Below are 22,263 nucleotides of genomic sequence, written 5' to 3'. Positions count from 1 at the left end.
CTGGGACCCCTCAGGTCAAACAGTACCACACCGCTAACATTGACAGAGGGCTCACTTGGGGTTTAGCACTCTTTAGGCGCTGGATCCTCACAGGACCTTCTTTTTTGTTTGTTTGTTTGTTTTGAGACAGACTCAAGCTATTGCTGTGGACAGAGTGCTGTGGCATCATAGCTCACAGCAACCTTCAACTCAGGCTCAAGCGATCCTCTTGTCTCAGTTTTCTATTTTTAGTAGAGATGGGGTCTCACTCTGGCTCAGGCTGGTCTTTAACTCATGAGCTCAGGCAATCCACTCACCTCGGCCTCCCAGTGGGCTAGGATTGCAGGTTGAGCCACTATGCCCAGCAAATGCAGGACCGTTTTTGGTCTCCCCTTTCTTCTGGTAAGAACCCAAGAGGTCCTCACTGGTGGCACCCAGATATATCCCAGGACCAAGCCTGGCTCTCCCTGGGTCTGGCAAATAGGCCCTGCAGCTCTGCACAGCAGCTGTGTCACAGTGCGTGAGCAGGTCTCATGGGTGAGCTGAGGCGGCCGGGTGGGTGAGCAGGGCCCAGCTGGGTAGGAGATTCTGTCCTTTGCCTGGGGCCATGCAGGGTGGGTGTTGGGTCCTGTGACTGTTGGGAATTGCTGCAGTCTGGCCCCTCTCAGTTCCTCTAAGGGACTCAGGGAGGAAGCCAACGGTGCAGGAAGGGGGAAGGGCAGATGCTCAGGTACCCACAGGAGCCTTGGCCAGAGGAAGTGGCCAGCCCTGGGCCTGTGTGCAGAACTGTGTGTATGGTCTCTCCAGCCCCAGGAAGGAATTCTGAATGTGTCCTCCCACCTCTTCTTACTGAACCCAAGGGTGTGGGCGAGGGTCAAGCTCTCCAGGCCCTATGGGATGATACTAGCCTGATGGGTCTGGGCTGTAGGCAGGAGCAGCTTTAGGGCTGTGGCCAAGTGCCTCTCTCTGGCTGGATCTCCACTTAACTGTCCTACCCCAAGATGCCCTGGGGTACTTCGGGAAGGCAGTCAAGGATATATTCCTTTGCCAGGTCTCAGACACTCTTACCAGTGTCCTGGGTCAGGAGCGGCAGATATCCGAGGACCAGTGACCATTTGCCTCGGATATGCCCCTTTGGCTTTTGGCTGGGTTTGAGCCAAGTCTTGCCCTTTCCAGGCTGCCCCCATGAAGAGGGTCCAGCCCCTGAATAGCCTGTGGCAGCTGCCCAAGCATGGACAGGCTCCCAGGAGGGTTGGGCTCGCGTAGGAGGGGGCATTCAAGGCCACAGCTGCTTCCTGGGAGGGGCAGCCTTTGCCCAGCAAGGCCTGGGGTTGGGAGGTGGTAGGCAGGGAGCGTCTGCCTGCTTAGGGCAGAAGGGTTCATCAGAGTTGGGGGCTTACAAGTGAGAAGCTCCCCTGGAGAATGTGAGAACAAAAGTGGTTTCTGGTGTGTTAACCCAGGGCCAGCTGGGAAAGGGAGCATTTATGTCACCATGGGGTTACCAATTCACGTTTGTCAAACAAACACCTCATGGTACCAGGCACCATGGGAGCACAGGCTCCAAGTCTTACACTCCTGGGCTCCAGCCTTGTCACGTCTAGCTGCATGACCTTGGATGAGTTGCTCCACTCTCTGAGCCTCAGTTTCCTCATCTGTATAATGGGGACAATGATCTATACAGGTAGAGTGAAATGAGACTATTTGTGTAAAGCAGAGTCCTCAGCAGCAGTTGTTCAGCAAGTGACAGCTATTGCTATGCCAATTGTTCTGAATCCATCTTGTGGGAAGACAGATTGAAAACGATAGGTCAGTTCAAAGGCCTGTCCCAGGACAGGGGGAGTCAAGCAGGGAGAGATTCATTTGGAATTTGGCTGTGTTGTAGCAGAGAGGCTTTCCAGGAGGCAGCAGCATTGAACCTGGGCCTTGAAGAGTGGGCAGGAAGTCAGCAGACGGCCCTCAGGAGGGTCGCTGGAGTGCCGGGGATGGGGGGAGGCGATGAGTATGAGTGAGGTCTGGGGTGAGGTGACTGGCAGTGCTGGGGACGGCGGAGCCTGGAAGGGCTCGTGCTGGTCCAAGGCAGACACAATTTGGGAACTAGAGCCAGCAGGAATATGGGTCTAAGCTGCCAGGCTCCTCTGGTTTGTTAAGAGAAGCCAGAATTCTGGATTTTTATGTGAAATCTCTTGACTTTTCAGAATTGGCAACCAATTCAAATTCTTGTGAAACACTATGCTCAGCCAAACAAAATATGTCTGCCAGGCAGCTTCTGCCGGGGCGTCCCAACAGCCAGTACTGGTGGAGGTCGTGTTGGGGAGAAGCCAAAGTGGCCCCCTGTGACGAAGTCAGAGGGTGGGGAGAATCTACGTGTGGGCTTGTCCGCCCCGCTGAGGGCCCCCAGATCTCCCTGGGACTGCGGGAGCCCGAAGAGCCAGGAGGGCAGTAAGACTGTTTCAGACACTGGTCAAGTTCAGGGTTTCAGGTTTGCTTGGGGTCCAGCTGAGGAGTAGAGACCTGCTCAGGTTGACCCAACTGGTGATGGTGGGGAGAGGTATTACAAAAAGGTTGTCCCAGGAGCTGCCAACTGTCCCTGCCCTCTCTGCTCTAGGACAGGGAGGTCCATTGCAGGTCCCCTCGTTCCTGCTCCCTGACAGTCTTGGGGTTTGTTCCTATTCAGACAGGCTGTCTGCGATCTCAGGGCTCTGGGGCTTGATAGGAGCTGCCTGTCTCAATGTAGCCTCTGAGGAGAGCAAATCTGATTGGGTGAGCCAGGCTAGTTGCCCACCTCTGCCCAACCAACTCTGCCCCTGGCATGACATCACCGGGTTCAATATGTTCCCCGTCCCAGGCCCACCCTTTCCTCAAGGGCTGTAGATGGGGCAGACTGCCAGCAGAAGAACCCATGGCAGGCCTGTGGTGGGTGCCACCTGTCCCCATGTATAAACCCCAGTCTCCAGAGGCCCCTCTTTGAGCCCTGAGAACTAGCATAGTCCTGACTGATTTTTCTGTGTGTTTGCAGTCCCTGGGAGAGAGGAGCAGGAAGCTGCAGTTTGAGAGCACAGCACAGAGAAGTCTACCTCCTAGAGAAGCAGTCCAGAGTGTAGGGTCTGGAAAGCACCCACAGCAGCTAAAACCAAAGGATTGGTGGGCAGAGAGTTCAGATAGGTAGACCCAGGACCCGGAAGTGTCAGCACAAAAAACTCCAGAACTGCGGCCAGGCACAGTGGCTCACGCCTGTAATCCAGCACTCTGGAAGGCCAAGGAGACCAGCCTGTGCATGAGCGAGACCCTGTCTCTACTTAAAAAAGAAAAAAAAAGAAAAACTAGCTGGGCTTTGTGGCTAGCACCTATAGTCCCAACTCCTCTGGAGGCCAAGGTAAGAGGATGTCTTGAGTCCGCAAGTTTGTGGTTGCTGTGAGCTGTGAGACCACAGCACTGTACTCAGGGTGGCAGAATGAAACTCTGTCTCAAACAAAACAAAACAAAACACCCCAAATAAAAAACAACCCTCCAGAACCCATGCATCTCAATAACCCCATGGCAGCCAGCAGGCAGGCAGGTCCTATAGCGGCTTTGGCCTGGTGCAATCGTGGTGGGATCTAGACATTTAGTAAGCCAGGTCCAGATCCCAGTAGCAGAGGAAGTAGTCCAGAGCCCTCAGAACATGGAGCCAGAACCTAGAGGTCTTGGGCCAGAAGGCTTGAGAGCTTGACCCCAGTCTCAGAGTTTTGAGAACACAGGGACCTAGAACCTTTCTGGAGCCAACAGCAGAAGTCAGGTTCAGTTGAGAAGGCCCAAGTTGGGTGCATGGGAAAGTCCCCCAGAGCTGGCTGAAGGCTCCAGTTCCCCATGGAAACCCAGATGGCAGAGGAAGGGCTACTCCAGTAGGGCGGACAAGAGCCTTGAGTCCACCCCAGTCTCAAGTCAGCTCCTTCCAAGCAGGCAGGGCTAGGGCTCCAGGGCAGTGGTACCACTAAGCCTAGGACCTTGCCAGCATCCTCACAGGACCATGTGCCACCTTGGCTGCCCCTGCCTCCAGCTTAGCAGCAGGACAGGCAGTGCTGGCCTGCTGGACAGCTGAGAAAGCAGAAGTTCCAAGAGGAAACCAGCACTGTGCAGGCAGAGCCTGGACCAGGCCTGAGAGTCCTGAGCGATCCCTGGCAGGCATGGGTCCCCACTTCTCAGAACTCCTATTTCACTCTGGAAAATGTCTGCATAGACAGGAGACTGAGGGGCACTGGGCCATGGCTCCCCTTTCAACTGGGAGTCTCTAGATGCCCACGGGAGCCCTCAGTGTAGATGTTCCTGAATGCAGCCATCCCCCAGTGCAGATGTGCTGCTCCCAAGGGGTGGCCCTGTGCACCAGGCCACTGTGAACTCCCCAAGGCTTGTCAGTAGGTCCCCAGCACCCAGCTTAGGGCTTGGCACATGGGGGCCTTACGGGGACTCTCAATGTATGTTTGCTGAATGAAACAGAAAATCCCAAAGAAATGGGACCCACCACACAGTTTCCTCAGCCAAGAGTCCTTGGGGCAGAGGACTCTGGTCACCTGTGGGTCCTAAGGCTCAGCCCATGTTAGGGATCCACGCAGGAGGGCAGGCACCCTACTCCAGCTGAGAGGCCTCCAGGCACAGGGTCAGGGAGCCCAGCTTCAGACTTTGGGAGACAGACCCTGGCCCCATTGGAAACTGAATCTTCTATACCCAGGTCTTGTCAACCGGAGTGTCCTGGCACCAGGGTACAGGGTGGAATGGAGTCGAGGGACAGGCTCAGGAGCACTGAGTTTTTCAGGGTGCCAGCCACCTCTCTGAGAGCCCTCAGTTCTGTAGTGCCCAGAGCATTGTGATCATTACTATCCTCTCCCAGCGTCTCCTGAGTCCATTTACACAAAGTACAAGACCAGGCAAAATGAACCTAGGCTTTTGGAAGTAAGGGCAGCAGGAGCCTGGGAGAAGTGGTTGGCGTGGGGGAGCCAGATGGAGTTGGGGAATGACCTGATTCTCCTCTGGGTGCTGGTTATTTTGTGAAAATGCATGGATGTGGGTTTGCAATACCTAGGTGGACTTTTCTGTCCGTATTTCTACTTCAATAAAATTTTTGAACTGTGAACCCAGACAGATGAGAACTATAAAACTGCAGTGGCAACCAAGCCCTTACAGGTTGGGCCAGCCCCCACGTCGTCATCTAAACTCTCTAACCTCGGCGACAGCGATTCTGAATGGGGGGTGGGGATTCTGCGGGGCCGAAGCGGGCCTGGGCTGCCTTCTCGGGGACAGGCGGCCCCCTTGCCACCTAGATGGCACCTCCTACACTGGGACAAACCTCAGCGTTTCCTTAAACACCTGAATGGCCCCCCCTCCAGGAGATGGAGACAATGTCCCTTGACCACATCAAACATTTTCGTGCGATGTCTCCCCTGCGGTGGCTGCCCAAGCGTGGGGAGCTGGGGCGGAGGGACCGCGCCTGGGTCACCCTGTCATTTTGCCCGGCCAGTCCCCGCGGCTCCCCGCCCCTCGCAGGCGTGACCCCCGCCGGCTCCGCCCACCACCACCTGCCCCGCCTGCCTCCCGCCGCGAGGAGGGTCCGGCGCTGGGGCCTCCCGGCGCCCCCCGCCCGCCAGGCCCGGCGCCTGCTCTATGGGTGAGTGCGGCGGAGGCGCCACGGCCTCCACGCGGCAGCTGGGCGGGCAGGGTCCCGGGGGCAGGCCGGGGAGCGCGAGGGGCCTGCCTCCCCGTGTTCCGGGAGGGCCTGTGAGGTGGAGGCGGACACCGGATTGGGGACTCAAGGCCGCGGGGTCCCAAACGCCGCCCCCACGTCGGGGTGCTTTAGCAGCACCCAGCTCTGTCCTCCGCGCCCCTGCGCCCCTGCACCGTGCTGGCTGATGGGGTAGCCTTTTAGCACCCCTTTATCCCCTCCACTACTGTACCCTGGCCCTCATGAGGAGGCAGCTCGAGAGGGGGCCAAATTCAGGGAGGGGGGAGGGGGAAGGGTCGGGGGGAGGGAGTGTCTGTGCCTTAAGAGAGTGATGTGGAGGGAAGTGTTGGAGGGTATCCTGGACCCCCGGAGTCTCCCTCCCTCGGTGGCCCTGCAGGGATCCCCCAGAAAGTCTGGGGCCCCCAAGGTCACTCAGCAACCTCCCCCTACTAGTGGGACAGAGGGAGGGAGCAGCTTATTTCCAAAGACGTTTTTCTCCCGGTGGAATCTGGATAATTTCCCTGGGGAACTGCTGCAGAAAAGGGCTCTGCAAACAGATTCCCGGAGATAAATTGGCATTTAAAAGAGAAAGGGACACTGACCTCCTTTGAAGGGAGGATTGAGGAGACTGCCCCACCCTCCTCTGGTCAGGAGGCTGCAGGGGCCCAGGGGAGCCTGGGTGCCCCCCCACTGATACCCTTTGCTCCTCCTTTGCAGACGACCAGAGCCCAGCCGAGGAGGAGAAGGGACTGCACTGTCAGAACCCCGCCTACATGGACAAGGGGCGGGCAGCCAAGGTAGGGAGGCTGGACAGCCTGGGCACACCTGGGGGCAGAGGGGACAGGGCTCTAACTGCCCTCTCTATCCAAGCCTCAGATATCCAAGGAGGCCTGGCAAGGGTGCAGCTGTCCAGGCCTAGTTCAGGGGCTGGATGGCTGCTTTAGGAGGCAGAGAGCCTGCCTCTGGCTCAGGAATAGCAGAGTGGGGTGACTTCTGGTTGATCGGGGAGCCCCAAAGCCCTTTGCTGCACTGTGGTCCTTGCAGCTTTCCTGAGATGGAGCTGCAGTCCCATATCCCACAGGAGGAAGTTGGAACTGAGCAGGGGAAAGGGGTCCACCAAGGTGCTGTGCCCAGCTGGTGCCCTGCCTGGGACACTCACCAGTCTTCAGGCCTGGGCAAGAGTCTGGCACACTTTGGGACTTGCTGAGTGTAACTTCGGGCCTGGGGATGGTAAAGGGAAGAAGAGGCCAGCTGGTCTTTTTTTTTTTTTTTTTTTGCCAGGGCTGGGTTTGAACCCACCACCTCCGGTATATGGGGCCGGTGCCTTACTTACTGAGCCACAGGCGCCACCCCCAGAGGCCAGCTGGTCTTAAAGTGTCGGTGCGAGGGGGCAAGAAGAGGGCTAGCAATCCAAATACTACTCCAGCACCTCTGCCTGTGACAAGCCTGGCTCTGTGCCACAAGCTCTTTGTGCCTTAAGCACTGCCTAAGGCAGCTCTGCAGGGAAGGCATCCTCACCTCGTTTTCCAGATGAAGATACCAGAAGTTCAGAGAGGTCGTGTGACTTGGCTAAGGCCCCACAGCTCATGAGAGATGAGCCAGGGTTTAAACCCAGGTTGGGCCCCTCCCAGCATGCATTTGGGTAGCGATAGTAATGACTGCTGCAACTTAGAGTGTCAGGCCCAGGCGCTAAGGACTCACTGACTCCTCCCTTAGCCTTCGAAGATGGGTCCTGTCCTTATTTACACTTGTAGAGGCTCAGAGAGGTGAGGTAGATCAGCCAATGATAGATTACTAGAATAAGTGGGAGAGCTGGGATTCAAACCACTTCCCAGGTCTGAGTAATGCCAAGGTGCAAGTTCCTAACCCCTGTATGGTGCAGCTCTGCCAGCTGTAAGAAATTTGAAATGCCACCTCCTACCCCCCAGCTTCCCTACCCCCACCTCCACCCAGACGCACACACATTCCCTCTGCACAGGAGGACCCTGGTGAAAAGGAACATGGAGAACTGTTCTGGGGGCGGGGGAGGGGAGGGGGCGGCCTCTAGTTGCCGTGGTCACCAGGCAAGGGGGTGGCTATGATGTCAGATACAATCTGCTGGCACTGATGGTGCCTGGCATTGGGCTCTGGTGTTGGCTGGTTGCCTCTTTCCCCGATGGGGGCTCCTGGCAAAGAATTGACCTCTGCTCCCCCAGTATACATCCTGCCTGGGGCTTACAAAGCCCCTGAGTCCTCTGCCTGACTAAGGGGGCAGCAAGGAAGGCCATGGCACACTGTCCCAACCTCTGCTCTGGGGAGCTGCTCCCAGGGCCAGCCTCCAAGCTATTGCAGGCTGGGCCAGAAGCAGGAGCAGGGGCAGAGTGGGAGGGCCCAGGCTGCATACAGTTGAGGCAGGCCTGTGAGACTAGAGCTGGTCTCAGAGTGCACATGGGCCCTCTGCAGCCTGCAGACCCGTGCTCTGGCCTGCTTGGAGCACAGCTGACCTTGGCATCAGCAGCCAGAGGGTCACCCAGCCTGCAGGGGGAGGATCTGGGTCCTGTCACTACTGGGATCCCCTTTGGGACAAACAGATTCATTGCTGGGACAGAGAAGACCAAGGGATCCAAGGCAGGAGGGCCAGTCAAGGAGGACGCCCTGGAGGAGGTGGTCTCTAATGGACATGAGAATATAGATAGACAGAGCAAGGGTGGTCTAGGAAAGGAAACTGCAGCACCCAGAAATGCAGAGGCAGGGGCTGAGAGGTGAGGGGGCTCAGGTTTGGTGAGAAAGCGGAACAAAGGACATCATTGTTCACAAGAATCCTAGCCATTCCTGATCAAATGTGTCTTTTTTTTTTTTTTTCCAAGACAGGGTCTCATACTGTCACCTTTGTTAGAGTGCTGTGGCCTCATAGCTCACAGCAACCTCAACTCTTGGGCTCAAATGATTCTCTTGCCTCAGCCTCCTGAGTAACGGGGATTACAGGAACCTGCCAAGATGCCCAGCTAGTTTTGTGTTTGTTTATTTATTTACTTATTTTGAGACAGAGTCTCAAGCTGTCGCCCTGGGTAGAGTGTCACGGCATCATCATAGTTCACGGCAGACTCCAACTCTTAGGCTCAAGTGCTCTTCTTGCCTCAGTTTTTCTATTTTAGTAGAGATGGGCTCTCACTCTTCCTCGGGCTGGTCTTGAACTCCTGAGCTCAAGTGATCCTCCCACCTTGGCCTCCCAAGAGTGCTGGGATTACAGGTGTGAACTACTGTGCCTGGCCCCAAACATGTCTTTGGGTCAGCTTCATGCTTGTCTCAGTGAGCCCTCATAAGAACCTCAGGAGAGGGAGGCACCTGTGGCTCTAAGGAGTAGGGTGCCGGCCCCATATGCTGGAGGTGGTGGGTTCAAACTCAGCCCCAGCCAAAAACTGAAAAAAAAAAAAAAAAAAAAGAACCTCAGGAAAAGCCTTTTTCTTTCTTTCTTTCTTTTTTTTTTTTTTTTTGGCTGGGGCTGGGTTTGAACCCACCACCTCTGGTATATGGGGCTGGCGCCCTACTCCTTGAGCCACAAGTGCTGCCCATCTTTCTTTCTTTCTTTTTTTTTTTTGAGATAGAGTCTCAAGCTGTCACCCTGGGTAGAATGCTGTGGTGTCACAGCTCACAGCAACCTCCAAATCTTGGCCTTAAGCTATTCTCTTGCCTCAGCCTCCAAGTAACTGGGACTACAATCATCTGCCACAATGCCAGGCTATTTTTTTTTTTTTGGTTGTAGTTGTCATTGTTGTTTAGCTGGCCCGGGCTGGGTTTGAATCCACCAGCTTCGGTGTATGTGGCTGGAGCTGTAACCACTATGCTATGGGTGCTGAGCCAGGAGCCTCATTCTTACTCTTCAGGATGTGACTAGTGTTTGGAGCAGATGACTTCATACATTCATTCACCAACCAGCTTTGAGGATCTGTTGGTGCCCTGCCCAGTTCTAGGCCCTGAAGTTCTCCAGGGAATGAAGGAGATACCCTACTAGCTCTGCTGGGAGGAGAAGGGAAGGGTGAGGGCATTGGTTGGCGAAACTTGTGCCCCAGGCTTCTGTGGGGAAGGGCTGTCTTCAAACAGGGCTGGACCCTTCAGTTTCTGGGCCCACCCATAGTGTTTTTTTTTGAGGCTCTTCTGGGTGCTGGGGCTTCTGAGATGAATCATACCCCCTACCCCTACCTCCTGCTTCTGGAATTCACACTAAGATGAGAGAAAAACCAGGATGGGCTTCCTGGAGGAGGCAGCTGGAATCCTGAGGAATAAGGAGGTATTGAGGTGGAGGAGAGCTCAGTGAGCAGGGGAGGCCCGGGGCCATGGGGAGAGGAAGGCACAAGTACCCTGCATGTTCAGGTGAGGAGTCTGGACTATATGCCATGGAGAGAGATGGTGTCCCCGCCCATCTCCAGGATGAAAATATGTTGAGTAGCCACACCTATGAGCTCCAGGATCACACCCACTCCTCCCCAGCTGTGTGACCCTGGGCAAGTCTCTATACCTCTCTGAGCATCAGTTTCCTCATCTGGAAAATGAGGCTGCTAGAGTTTCAGTTAGGATTAGAAGAGGCTCCATATACAAAGTGCCTAGCACAGAGCTTGGCATGACACAGGTGTCCCAGAGGATGCTAGCTCTGGCAATGTCATTCATCTACTCCGTAGGAGAGATAACAGTCACCTTACACTTCGGATGTGCCATCTGTACCCTCCCTGACATCTGAGACCTCCTCAGGCTCCATGCCAGACTCTGCCCACCTAACCTGGCCCAGCTAGATAAATTGATTTTATCTTGTTTATTTAATTTTATTAGTATTTTATTTTAATTTTGGGTTGTTTATTTTTTTTTGAGACAGAGTCTCACACTATTGCCAAGAGTACAGTGCTGTGGTGTCACAGCTCACAGCAACCTCAAACTCTTGGGCTTACGTGACACTCTTGCCTCAGCCTCCCAAGCATCTGAGAGCACAGGCATCCGCCACAACGCCCAGCTACTTTTGGTTGCAGTTGTCATGGTTGTTTATCTGGTCCAGGCCAGTATGAACCCACCAGCCTTGGTGTATGTGGCTGGCGCCGTAACCACTGTGCTTTGGGTGCTGAGCCACGGCTGGGTAATTTAAAAAAAAAATTTGTTAGAGACAGGGTCTTACTATGTTGCCCAGGCTGGTCTCTAAATCCTGGCCTCAAGCAATCCTCCCGTCTCAACCTCCCAAAGCACCAAGATTACAGGTGTGAGCCACTGTACACAGCCCCAGCTAGCCACATGCTTACTGTGTGCCTGCTTGGGTTTCCAGGGCAGGCAGAGCTCAGAGCTTGTGGGCGATGAAGGATGGCTGGGGTGAGACCAAGGCAGGGTTTTCCCTTTCCCTCCTGAAAAATGGCCACAGGTGTCTAGACTCTCCAGTTCCTTGCTGGGTTCCCTTGTACTAGGAAGTTGTTAAATTCAGCTCAGGGGTCTCGGTGCCTGTGGCTCAAGTGGCTAAGGCGCCAGCCACATACACCTGAGCTGGAGGGTCTGAATCCAGCCTGGGCCCACCAAACAACAACTGCTACAACCAAAAAATAGCTGGGCATTGTGGTGGGTGACTGTAGTCCCAGCTACTTGGGAGGCAGAGGCAGGAGAATCGCTTGAGCCCAGGAGTTAGAGGTTGCTGTGAGCTGTGATGCCACGGCACTACCCAGGGCAACAGCTTGAGGCTCCATCTCAAAAAAAAAAAGCCACTTCAGGGGACCCCAGGACATAGAGAAGGACACTTGTGACACTGGGCCACCACATTTGAGGGGCATTTTCTGGAGATAGGATCCGTGGGGTGTAATCCCTAAACACCAGTTAGCACCTGCTGTGTGCCATGCCGTGCTGCAGTGCCCACAACAAGAGCCCCATCTCGTCCTGTCTCTCCTACCCGTGGTGGGGTCTACCCATCTCCATTTCACAGAGCAGACCCTGAGCAGTGGGGAGGTGAAATGGCTTGCCAAGGCAAGACTGGGGGTCAAAACTGTCCTCAGAGCCTCACATTGCTAAAGAGCTCTCAGGAGGAAAGGGGGATGTGAGGTTTTCCTGCACAGCTTCCAAGGGCCTGGACAGGAAGGTGAGTTTTGGTTCAGTATAGGACAGAGTTTCCAGTGCTGGCCCTATTCCCCTTATGACAGGTAGTAAGCACCCAGGTCCTAAATGTATTCAAGCAGAGGTAGAAAGGGATGTGTAGAGGTTGTGGAGAGGAGGTTGGATCTGATGATCTCAGAGTTCCCCCAGCTTAACAATGGCCTGGGAGGTGGCAGGGATGAGTCAGGGTATGTGTGTATGGGGAGGAGGGGTTTGCTAGATGAAGAGCAGGAGACTCAGGCAGAGAAGGGGTGGGTCTGATCCCAGGGGAGAAAGAAAAGGCAGGATGTAGTGAATAATGGGAGCGGGAGTGAGCTATTCTCCTGGGGGTAAGAGGTGGGAGACCCGTGTCCTTGGGAATGGCCAGGTGTGGGGGATCTTTGAAGGTGACTAATCTGTGTCTGCAGCTGAAGAAAGGCGCAGGCTCAGAGAAGCAATGCAAGTGTAACTCCTGGGTTTTGGCTAAGTAATTTTGGGGGGAGCTGGTGAAGCCCTGGGGCCTGGTTAAGTGAGGAAGGACAGAGACGAGGAGCTGTCCTGGCATGGACCCAGCCCTAGAAGTCAGTGCCCCGGAGGAGGGCAGCTCCAGCTAGGACAAAGTGCTGGCAGTCCTTAAATCCGGGCCTGGTGAGGGGCCAGAGGGAAGGAGGCACAGAAAGCTTGAAAGTGCAGGAAGAAGCTGTCAGACCTGAACTCCAGACCATCAGCCCCCTCTGATCTAGACCTTGGGAGATGTGCTTGGGGCAGCGTTACCCTCCTTGGTGTGTGTGGGGGCTCCCGTATCCCCACTCAGTTCCTCCTCTCTAGTCCTGAGTGCAGAGTTAACTGAAATTCTAAACCACCAAACGGCGGAATGGCTCCCTCTTCCAGCCATGGCACCTGGGCCAGAAAAAAGAGGAGGCTTCAGAGGAAGGCGGGCACCACCGAGGTCCAATTCAGAATAAAGCTTTTCATAATGGAGCTGAAGCGAGCCTGGTTTGGGGCGGTTCCCGAAGCGGGTCAGGCCGCGGGTTCCTTTGCCTGGTCCCCCAAGGGCTCCTCTGAGGTTCCAGGGCAGCTTCCTGTCGTGGGCCTTACCCCCTCGCCCCACGGGCGAGCCCCTGTCTTCAAGCCCGTGTTAAAGATCAGGGACTTTGAACTTTCCCCAGATCTGTAAAGAGCGGCCCCTTGGGAACAGAAACGCCCCCAACTCGCTTCCCCGGGCCCGGATTTTAGATTACCCCCACGCCACGGCCCAGCCTCCTGCTACTCCCCTGGCCGCGAGAGCCACGCCGGACCCTTCTCCCTGGGACCCCTGGACTCCCTGGTCCCGGCCGGGTGGCGCCGAAGGTACTTACAGCCCGGCCCGCCCAGGTGGTAGCGCCCCCGCGGCTACCGTAATTCCCCTACGTGCGGCGCCTCCTGTCGGCGCGGAATAGACCAGTCCCGCGCCGCAGCTCTGGTTCGCCTTGCCCCGCAAGTCCCCTGGGGCTTTGGCGGTCTTGGCACACAGGGGAGGAGACTCTGGATCCTAGGTGAGTCTCACAGGGAAGCGGAGGCTGGCTCCGGACGGAGGTGGGTCTGAGCACCAGGACCCCTCTGAATTAATAAACCCCAAGTCGAGGTTCCCACGCTGTGCCATTCCTGCGGTGGGTATCGAGGGGCCTCACTGCCTCTGCCTCCATTTACTCGAGGGCAGGGGTATTCTGGAGGCGCCTTGGCGCCCCGGATGTTTGGGAGGTTCGGCGGACTCTGCCTCAACCCGGAGTCGGTCCCAAGCAGAAAAGCCCTCTCGGGGCCGGCAGGGGGCGCCAGAGGCTGCGCCTCGGGCAGTCTGGGCAGCCTGGGCACCGGTTGGGGGTAGGGTTGGGGGAGGACGGTCAGCCCGGGAGAGGCTCTGGCCTGCCTTAATGGAAGACTGGGAAATGGAGGTCAAATTCCTTAGTAATCTTCCTCAGGTTTAGGGGAGTTCTGGGGGTATTACTATTCCTCTGCTACTTCGCCAAGGTCCAGGCATACTCTCACCTAGCAGTCATCCTGTGATATATTTCTAGAGACCTGGCCAGTGCCCTCTTTGCACGGATGGAGAGATTGAGGCCCAGTGGGGAAGGGGAAAGGTAGGTGGAGTCTAGAACCAGGTCTTCTGAGACTCAAACATGTGCCCTCTTCCACTATTCCTTCCCAAGGAGCCTTCTATGTGGTACCAGGAAATGGAGTACCCGGGGGGTCTACCCCATCCCATGTTGCAATGCTGGGGCTCCAGGGTCATTTGTGTAGGGCATGGACAGGAGGTGAAGTTCATTGTGGTGGTCCTTCCCTCTTTCTAGCACTTCGTCCCAGCCTTGGGCATCCCAGCTATGACTACTTTCTGGCTCCTAGGGCCTGTGCAGGGGCCTAACCTGGAGAGAGGTTCTTGGTGTCTCTGCACAGGGTAGAGCCTTAGGCCAGACTCTGACTCCAGTTGGGCCTCAGAACCCAATGGACAAGGGGTGAGGCCCGGGCCTAGGGGAAGGGAGTAGCCGGGCGGGCCGGGTAGAGTGAGGAGAGCAGCCTGGCAGAGCTGCCCTGCCCTGGCTGGCCTGCCCACGCATGCAGCCTCCACCCCTGGTTTTTTAAGGTGGTAGGTGGGGCCTTTTGAGACCAGAAAGCTTCCAGGGCAGCTTAGCCCTGGTGGAGAACCCCTGGTAGGGGCCCTTCAGCCGGAGAGCCCCAGGCCTGCATCCTTTCTTGGACAGGGACATCCTTCTTCCATCCAGACCAGGCTGGGGTTCCAACCTGTTGTGGGCCAGGGATGTCTATGGGATCCCTGAGATGACTTCTTTTTTGGGGCTGGGAAGGTGGTGCTGAGGGAGAATGGGGGGAGGTCTCTGTATTCGACTCCATTATTCATGAGCCTCAGCATCTGGTTTCTGGGTATCAGTTTCAACAAGCCAGCCCTGACTCATGAGCCTGGAGCTGGGGCTGGGCTGGGGAGGAGCCCCTCCTTAGGGAGTCAGGGGCCAGGACCTCTTGGGTTTGCTCCTGAGCTGTTTTAGCTCCCTGCTGTAAGGAGGGGGTGGAAACCCAGAAGTGGGCCCAGACTCCCTACTACCCTGGTGCAGGGGCTGGGGGCTCCTTTCCTCTCCTCGCTCTGTACTCTTGGCCCTGGGGCAGGGCCCTGGTCCTCAGGCAGCAGCATGACACAGGGAAGCCCTGGCCCAGCCCCAAGGGTCCCCACTTGATGCAACCTGGTTACCCCATGCCAGTGGGATCCCTCTAAGCTGGCTTTGGAATCTGTCTTGTGACCAAGAAGGTGGTCCTCAAGGGCTTCCTGCCCAAACCAATACTTAGCTGGTCTCCATGTCCAGCCCCAACCCTGTACCTAAGGCACAGGGGCCTCCATTTCCCAAGTTACCAGCTGGTGACTCTGGGGCAAGTCACTTACTCTCTGCAGGCCTTAGTTTCTCCCTCTGTTAAATGGGGATAGTAACAATATCTCCTCCTTAGAGACTTTGAGAAGAATGAATGAGATTTGCTGCCTAAAATGAGATTTGCTGCCTGGGCCAGGTGTGGCACTTGGGAATGCTTAGTGCAAAGAAAGTAGCTTCTGTCTGTGGGGCAGCAGTGGTGACAGGGATCCCAGAAAAGACACCCAGGGTTTGAGGTGGAAACTCACCTGTCTGGGGCCAGTAGGCCCAAGGTCATGGATGTCAGGAGAGAGAATTTTTTTTTTTTTTGCAGTTTCTGGCCGGGGCTGGGTTTGAACCCACCACCTCTGGCATATGGGGCCAGCGCCCCACCCCTTTAAGCCACAGGCACCACCCTAGGAGAGAGAACCTTTAAGGGATCTCCCTTCCTGCCTCAGCCACCTTCCCTATCCCCTCCCTCCCTCATGGAGCATGAAGACTATTCCTCCACTTTCCGTCAGCCATTCCTTGATCTAATCTATAGTGAGTGCACCTAGTGTGTGTCACCCTGGTCTAAGTGCTGAGGACACAGGGTAATCCAGACAGCCAAGTGCCCTGGCCTAGAGAGAACATCCTAGCAGAGAAGAATGATAATAGAATGTACAAGGAAATAAAGTAATTTCAGGAGGTAATAAATGCTAAAAAGGAAAAAAAATTAACTGAAAGGGAATGAGAGTGGGAGCATAAGTGGCTATTTTTTTTTTTTGAGAGGAGGGGGAGGGCCACCATGGGGAGGCAACATTTAAGTTGAAGCTGATGCCAGCTGTTTGAAGACCAAGGGTGCATGGACTTCAAGACAGAGAGAGGAGAGAGGTGAAGGGCCTGAACATGGTGGGCTGCAGGGAGGATGGCAGGCCAGCATGGAGACTCCCATGTGGACCACCATGCAGGACCAGCTAGGTGGTAAGGTGGGAGCCAACCCTGGTGGGACTTTGTTCTGATCAAGACATGAAGTTGTAGTTTTCAAAAATCTGACTGTGGTATGGACAGTGGATGACTTTCTAGAGCAGAGGTGTCCCCTGAAGCTCCCAGTCACTGATAAACCACTGCCCCGCTCAAAGCCATCTCACAGACCCTTGTCCCCTGTCCCACTCTGCACTCTCTGTCCCTATGGAACCACATACAGGAGGAGCTGTCTAGAGAAGGCAGACAGCATGTCCCCTCAATCCCATGAGGATAGAGGAGTGTCCCAAGGAGGCCATTCCAGATCCCTGGAGTCGCAGGTCTGAGTTTCAGCCCTGCCTGTGGACTTTTATGTCTCTTTATGTCACTTTATGCCCTCCCGGTGGATGAAGACCACCCTGCTTGCCCTCCCTTCCTGGAAATGAGCGTCAACACATTCAGACAATCCCAGATTTCTGGGGCGAGCACCCTCTTGCTCTGTGCTGAGCGCCCCCTGGCGGTAGGGACTCCGCTTGGAGCCTCGGGGACCACACGGAAAGCCGAGTTGGGCGCCGGGTTTTCCTGACGTCCCCGCCTCACCCAAGCCCCGGGGGGCTGCAAGAAGACCACCCCTCCTCCCTCTCCACCGGCCCGCCTTCCGCCCATGGCGCCGACCGGAGGTCACCGTGGCCCCACTGCCCTGCCTGCACCTCTGCTTGGGGAGTGGGAGCGGGGTCCCCGGGCTCTTGGGCGGAGTCTCCGGGGCTGTGGGCGGGGCTGAGCGCCGGTCTGGGGCGCCGCAGCAGGAGTCGGAGCGAAGAGGGGTGTCCCTGGATGGGGTTGGGGTCCGAGGACCCGAAGGGGATGTGTCTCCGTCCCGCCTCCCGGCTCTGTGCCTGCGTTCAGAGCGCTCCCTCGGGGGTCTCTAGAAGGGAAGGAGGGCCCCCCGGCGTCCGCGTGGGGGGCGGGATGGGCGCGGGCGCTCCCGGGGCCGGGAGGGCGGGGCGGCCGCGAGCTTGCGGGGGGGCTGTCCCCGGCCCGGCCCTGCCCTCCGGGGTCCCCGCGCGCTCGGCCGGGGGCGGGCGCGGCCGCACAATGGCAGGAAGCGGGGCTCCGCGCTTTGTCCGGCGGGCGGCACAGACCGCTGTTTCCTCCTGCCGCCATGGGGACAGGCCTCGGCGTCTCTGGGCGCCGGGCGGCCTCCAGACCTGGTCCCGGGTTGTCCTCCCGGGACCCCGAGCCCTACTGGGCAGGGGGTCGTTCCCGCAACGGTGAAGGCCAGGTACGGAGGCGTGGACAGGGCCCTGCGCGAGGATGCGGGGGCGGGGTGCGCGTGTCTGTGGACCCCTTGGTCCCTGGAGGCTGCCCCCGGGAGGGGGGCTGGGGAATAGAGCCAGGGTGACCGAGCCCCCTACCTGGGCTGCACACAGTGGGGGCGGGGACCTGGGGCCCCGAGGTGTGCTCCACCCCCACCCGGGTGACCCAAGGAGCTGGTCTGCGGAGATGCCCCCGCCACCCTCTGGCCTTTTGTGTCTGAGGCTGCCTCCGGACGCACCTGTGGGTCCCAGGCCCTACACTGGGGCCACCCCTCCTCCTTTCCTTCCTCAGCCCTGGCCCTGCCCACACCCCTCCACCTACCACAGTGGCCTGTTTCTCCTGCCTCTGGCCCCAGCCCTGTGTGAGGGAGGAAGACTGGCTCCCGTACTCCCAACCACATGGGGGTGACCGTTATCATATCCCCAAAGGGGCCACCACTCTGTTCTTTGTAAAACTGCTATTTTTGAAGCTGCAGTGTGACCAGGCCCTCCCCAGGAGGTGGGCTCTCCCCTCCCTTGGGTTGAGGCCTGGGAACGTCCCCAGCCCTGCTGCCCTCAGAAGTTGGATGTGGTTGGCAGGCAGGAAGGCAGGAGAGGGAACACATGGGTCTGAGAGGGGCCCGGGAGTCTGGCTTTGGGAGTGGGCCTCCCTGCCTTAGTCCTGTAGAGACCCCTGCCCCTGGAGGGAGCTGGGGAGAACCTGTAGCTTGGAGCGGGGCTCTGCCCATCCTAGCCTTCTCAGCCTCTTCGTTGGGCTTAGGGTTCTCCCAGGGGGTTTCAGGAATGTCATCCTCAGCCAGGCCTGCTCAGTTAAGTCTGGAAATACCTGGTGCAGGTCCCGGGCCTGACCCAGGGGCCCTGTTGACCCTGAGCCCAGAACTGCTGAGAGTGAGAGTTGCCTACGTAGTTGTAGTAGTGACAGCAGCCCTGGAGATGGTGACGGCAAAGCTGCTCACAGTTCTGGGAAATCGAACTCCAGAATCTCTGAGGGAGCCTGCTGCCTCCTGGGGTTGGGGCTCGTGACAAGTGCTTCATGTTTGTTGACTACTGAGTCTGTCACCAGGAGTGGATGTGTGTGTGGACTCTGCTGTCTGGGTATTGTGCTGGTTTAAAAAACAAGATTATGGCACAGAATCACAGACTTGGACTGGAAATGTCCTAGAGACTCTCCTCCCCAGAACCCCCTACTGGGAGGCCAGGGCGTGTGCAGCCTACCTAGCACCCGCTCAGGGAAGCTGTCAGGAAGATCTCAAGGGGGAAGCTTGAGCCAGGGTGGCTGGACTCAGGGCATGAGACAGGTACCCAGTTGGCAGACTGAGGGGCTCCTGGGAAGACTGGTCCAAGTGGTACATGGCCCTTCCTTAGATTCATTCTTTTTTTTTTTTTTTTTTGTAGAGACAGAGTCTCACTTTATGGCCCTCGGTAGAGTGCTGTGGCCTCACACAGCTCACAGCAACCTCCAACTCCCGGGCTTAAGCGATTCTCTTGCCTCAGCCTCCCGAGTAGCTGGGACTACAGGTGCCCGCCACAACGCCCAGCTATTTTTTTTTTGGTTGCAGTTTGGCCGGGGCCGGGTTTGAACCCACCACCCTCGGTATATGGGGGCCGGTGCCCTACCGACTGAGCCACAGGCGCCGCCCCTTAGATTCATTCTTAAGAGGGGAATCTTTGAATGTTGGGGTCCCAGAATCTGCAGAGACAGGCCCTTCTTAGTAGTGCCCTGGTTTTTTTTTTGTTGTTGTTGTTGTTTTTTCTTTTTTGAAACAGAGTCTCACTATATCACCCTCGGTAGAGTGCTGTGACTTCACAGCTCACAGCAACCTCAAACTCTTGGGCTTAAGCAATACTCTTAACTCAGCCTCCCAAGTAGCTGGGACTGCAGGTGCCCACCACAATGCCTGGCTATTTTTTTGTTGTAGTTGTCATCGTTGTTTAGCAGGCCCGGGCCAGGTTCGAATCCACCAGCCCCAGTGTATGTGGCTGGCACCGTAACCACTGAGGTACACGTGCCGAGCCAATGTGCCCTGGTTTTTGGTAAAGGCAGAAACCAGAAATAGCTGCAGTGGTTGAGGGAGCCCTTTCCTCTCCTTCAACCCCAGACAGTGCTACTGAAGACCACTCCCCTAGGGTGTGGAAGTGAGGGTGCCTGGCACTTAGGCTGCCATCAAGCACCCACACAAGTCAACCCCCTTCTTAGCCAAGGGACATGCTGGGTACCATTTCTGTGCCCTGTTCCCTTTCCTGCCTGATGGAGGGGTGGAGGGACACGGGAGCCCCTGTGGTGCCTGTGGCTCAAGTGGCTAAGGTGCCAGCCACATACACCTGAGCTGGTGGGTTCGAAGCCACCCTGGGACTGCCAAACAACAATGATGGCTGCAACCAAAAAGCCGGGCATTGTGGCGGGCGCCTATAGTCCCAGCTACTTGGAAGGCAGAGGCAAGAGAATCGCTTGAGCCCAGGAGCTGGAGGTTGCTGTGAGCCGTGATGCCACAGCACTCCACCAGGGTGACAGCTTGAGGCTCTGTTTCAAAAACAAACAAGAAAAAAACCCTGGTGATGTCCCCCTGTCTCTCTGTCCCTGGCTGACCTGAGGCTAGCCTCCCAATCCATCTCTCTCTTTCCAGAGACCCAAGAGAGGATGTGAATGTGGTTAATTCTGGGATCTTGAGCTACACACACTGGCTTCTAGGCCTGACTCTGCTGGCCGTGTGACCTTAGACAAGTTACTTAATCTCCCTGAGCCTCATTTGCCTCTTGTGTAAAATAGGTACAATAACAGCCCCTACCTTGTGGGATGAGAGAAAATGACAATGACGCATGTAATGCCCTCAGTGCAGCCTTGGTATGTCATGACCACGTTGCACATGGAGCCCAGACTTTTCCAGGCCTCTTCACCCTCCTGTCTTCACTTACCTTCTCTACTGTCCAGGCCATCCTCACTCTGTCAGCTTGGAAATCTCTAACTGGGTTTTTGCCATCCAAAAACTCTCTAGTGCCTGTCCACTGCTTTAATTTATGTATATATATGTATATATATCTTTTGTTGTTGTTGTTGAGACAGCGTCCCAACCTATGCCCTGAGCAGAGTGCAATGGGGTCATAGCTCATTGTAACCTCAGACTCAGGCAGTGGCCATCCCACTGCCTCAGCCTCCAGAAGTTGCTGGGGTTACAGGCACTCGCTGTGGTGCCTGGCTGGGTTTTTCATTTTTTTATAAGTCAGGGTCTCACTCTCTCAGGCAAGTCTTGAACTCCTGAGCTGAAGCAATTCTCCCTCCTCAGCCTCCCACAAAGCTGGGATTATAGGCGTGAGGCACCGCACCGGCAATATATGTATTTTTTTGAGATCGAGTCTTATTTTGTCACCCTCAGTAGAGTGCTATGGTGTCATAACTCACAGCAACCTCAAAACTCTTGGGCTCAAACGATCCTCTTGCCTCAGCCTCCCAAGTAGCTGGGATTACAGGCATATGCCACCATGCCTGGCTAATTTTTCTATTTTGAGTAGAGATTGGGTCTTGCTCTTGCTCAGGCAGGTCTTGAACTCCTGAGCTCAGGCAATTCACCCACCTGGGCCTCCCAGGGTGCTGGGATTACAGGTGTGAGCCCCCATGCCTGGCCTTGCTTTAATTAATAAACTTTTAATTAAAGTATTTAATTGGTTTTGGGGCTGACTAGGTGTGGGGGCAACAATGTGAAACAGGCAGCCTATCAGGTGGCAGGAAATCCCAGGGAGAGAAAGGGAGTGTGGCGTGACTTAGAAGGAGCAGAAAGTGACTTGGAGCCAAGGTCTGCAGTAGGGGAGGGCAGGCAGGGAGCTGGGCTTTTCTCTCTCTGAGGGAAAAGCATCTGGGGTCAGGGCCAGGGTCAAGGTGGAGCGCCCCTGAAGGGACATGTCTGAGGACAGCCAGCAGGCCAGCAATGGGGCAGAGGAAGCAGGATGAGAGATCACCGGGTGGGGTGACCCTAACTCTAACCCTCACCTGACCCCTGTGGGCTTTTATTCAGAGCGAGAGGGGAGCCATTGGAGAGTCTTGAGTAGATATAATGTGACTCCTGTTCGAACAGGGGCCACTTTGGCTGCCCATGGAGAACAGATGGGGAAGGTGAGGCCGGTTTTGAAGTCATTGTCACCCAGCTGAGAGATAGCAGTGTCCTGAAGAGCAGAGGCTGAGCTATGGCTACAGATGCTAAAGGGGAGCCGAGGGAATATCTGGACTCATGGATGGGGATGTGAAAGAAAAAGTTAAGGGTGATGCCAAAGTTTTTGTCCTAATGTATTAGTTTCCAGAGTAGTTGTAACAAATTAACACCAATTGGCTTTAGAGCAACAGAATTATTCTCTCCCAGTTCTCTAGCCCAGAAGCGTGACATCCAGGTGTCAGCAGGGATTGCTCCCTCTGAAGCCTCTCCAGGAGGTTCCTTCCTTGTCTCTCCCAACTTCCAGGGGCCCCAGATGTTCCTTGGCTTGTAGGTGCATCATTCCGGTCTCTGCCTCTGTTGTCATGTGGCCCTCTTCCTGTGTGTCCTGTCTCCGCACCTCCTCTCCACTTCTTAGAATGACAATAGTCATGTGCTTACTGCAGACCCTGTGATTACATACTCCCTATGACTAAATCCTGACTACATCTGCAATGACCCTGTTTCCAGATAAGGCCACATTCTGAGGTACTGAGGGTTAGGAATTACTGTACCTTTTGAGAGGACACAGTTCTCTCAAAAGCAACTAGGAGGAATTGCTATTAATTGTGTTGAGATAGAGGGAGCTTCGGGGGAATTCTGCTCAGGAACTCGTGGACATGTTGAGCTTGAGCTGCTTGTTAGAATCCAAGCGGAGAAGCCAGGCACAGTGTCATCTGCCTGCAGTCTTAGCTGCT

The 22,263-nt window shown here is 56.0% G+C and overlaps 1 protein-coding gene across 10 annotated transcripts in view; it reads left to right on the top strand.

The window, feature by feature from the left end:
* The window catches only part of PLEKHG5 (pleckstrin homology and RhoGEF domain containing G5), a 55,655-nt gene that overhangs the window by 17,987 nt on the left and 15,405 nt on the right, over window positions 1–22,263 (top strand). For 4 of the 10 annotated variants that reach the window (XM_053575476.1, XM_053575477.1, XM_053575474.1 and 1 more), the window contains exon 2: window positions 6,389–6,468. In XM_053575476.1, the coding sequence (XP_053431451.1) occupies window positions 6,389–6,468 (80 nt within the window). Of the gene's footprint in view, window positions 1–5,482; window positions 5,618–6,388; window positions 6,469–12,037; window positions 12,231–16,612; window positions 17,354–19,820; window positions 22,055–22,263 lie in introns of those variants that run through there. The other 6 variants (XM_053575482.1, XM_053575480.1, XM_053575481.1 and 3 more) reach the window with 5 other exon arrangements.

Source organism: Nycticebus coucang, chromosome 22 (assembly GCF_027406575.1).
Source record: "Nycticebus coucang isolate mNycCou1 chromosome 22, mNycCou1.pri, whole genome shotgun sequence".
Lineage (NCBI taxonomy): Eukaryota > Metazoa > Chordata > Mammalia > Primates > Lorisidae > Nycticebus > Nycticebus coucang.
This window is presented reverse-complemented; position numbering and strand designations above follow the sequence as displayed.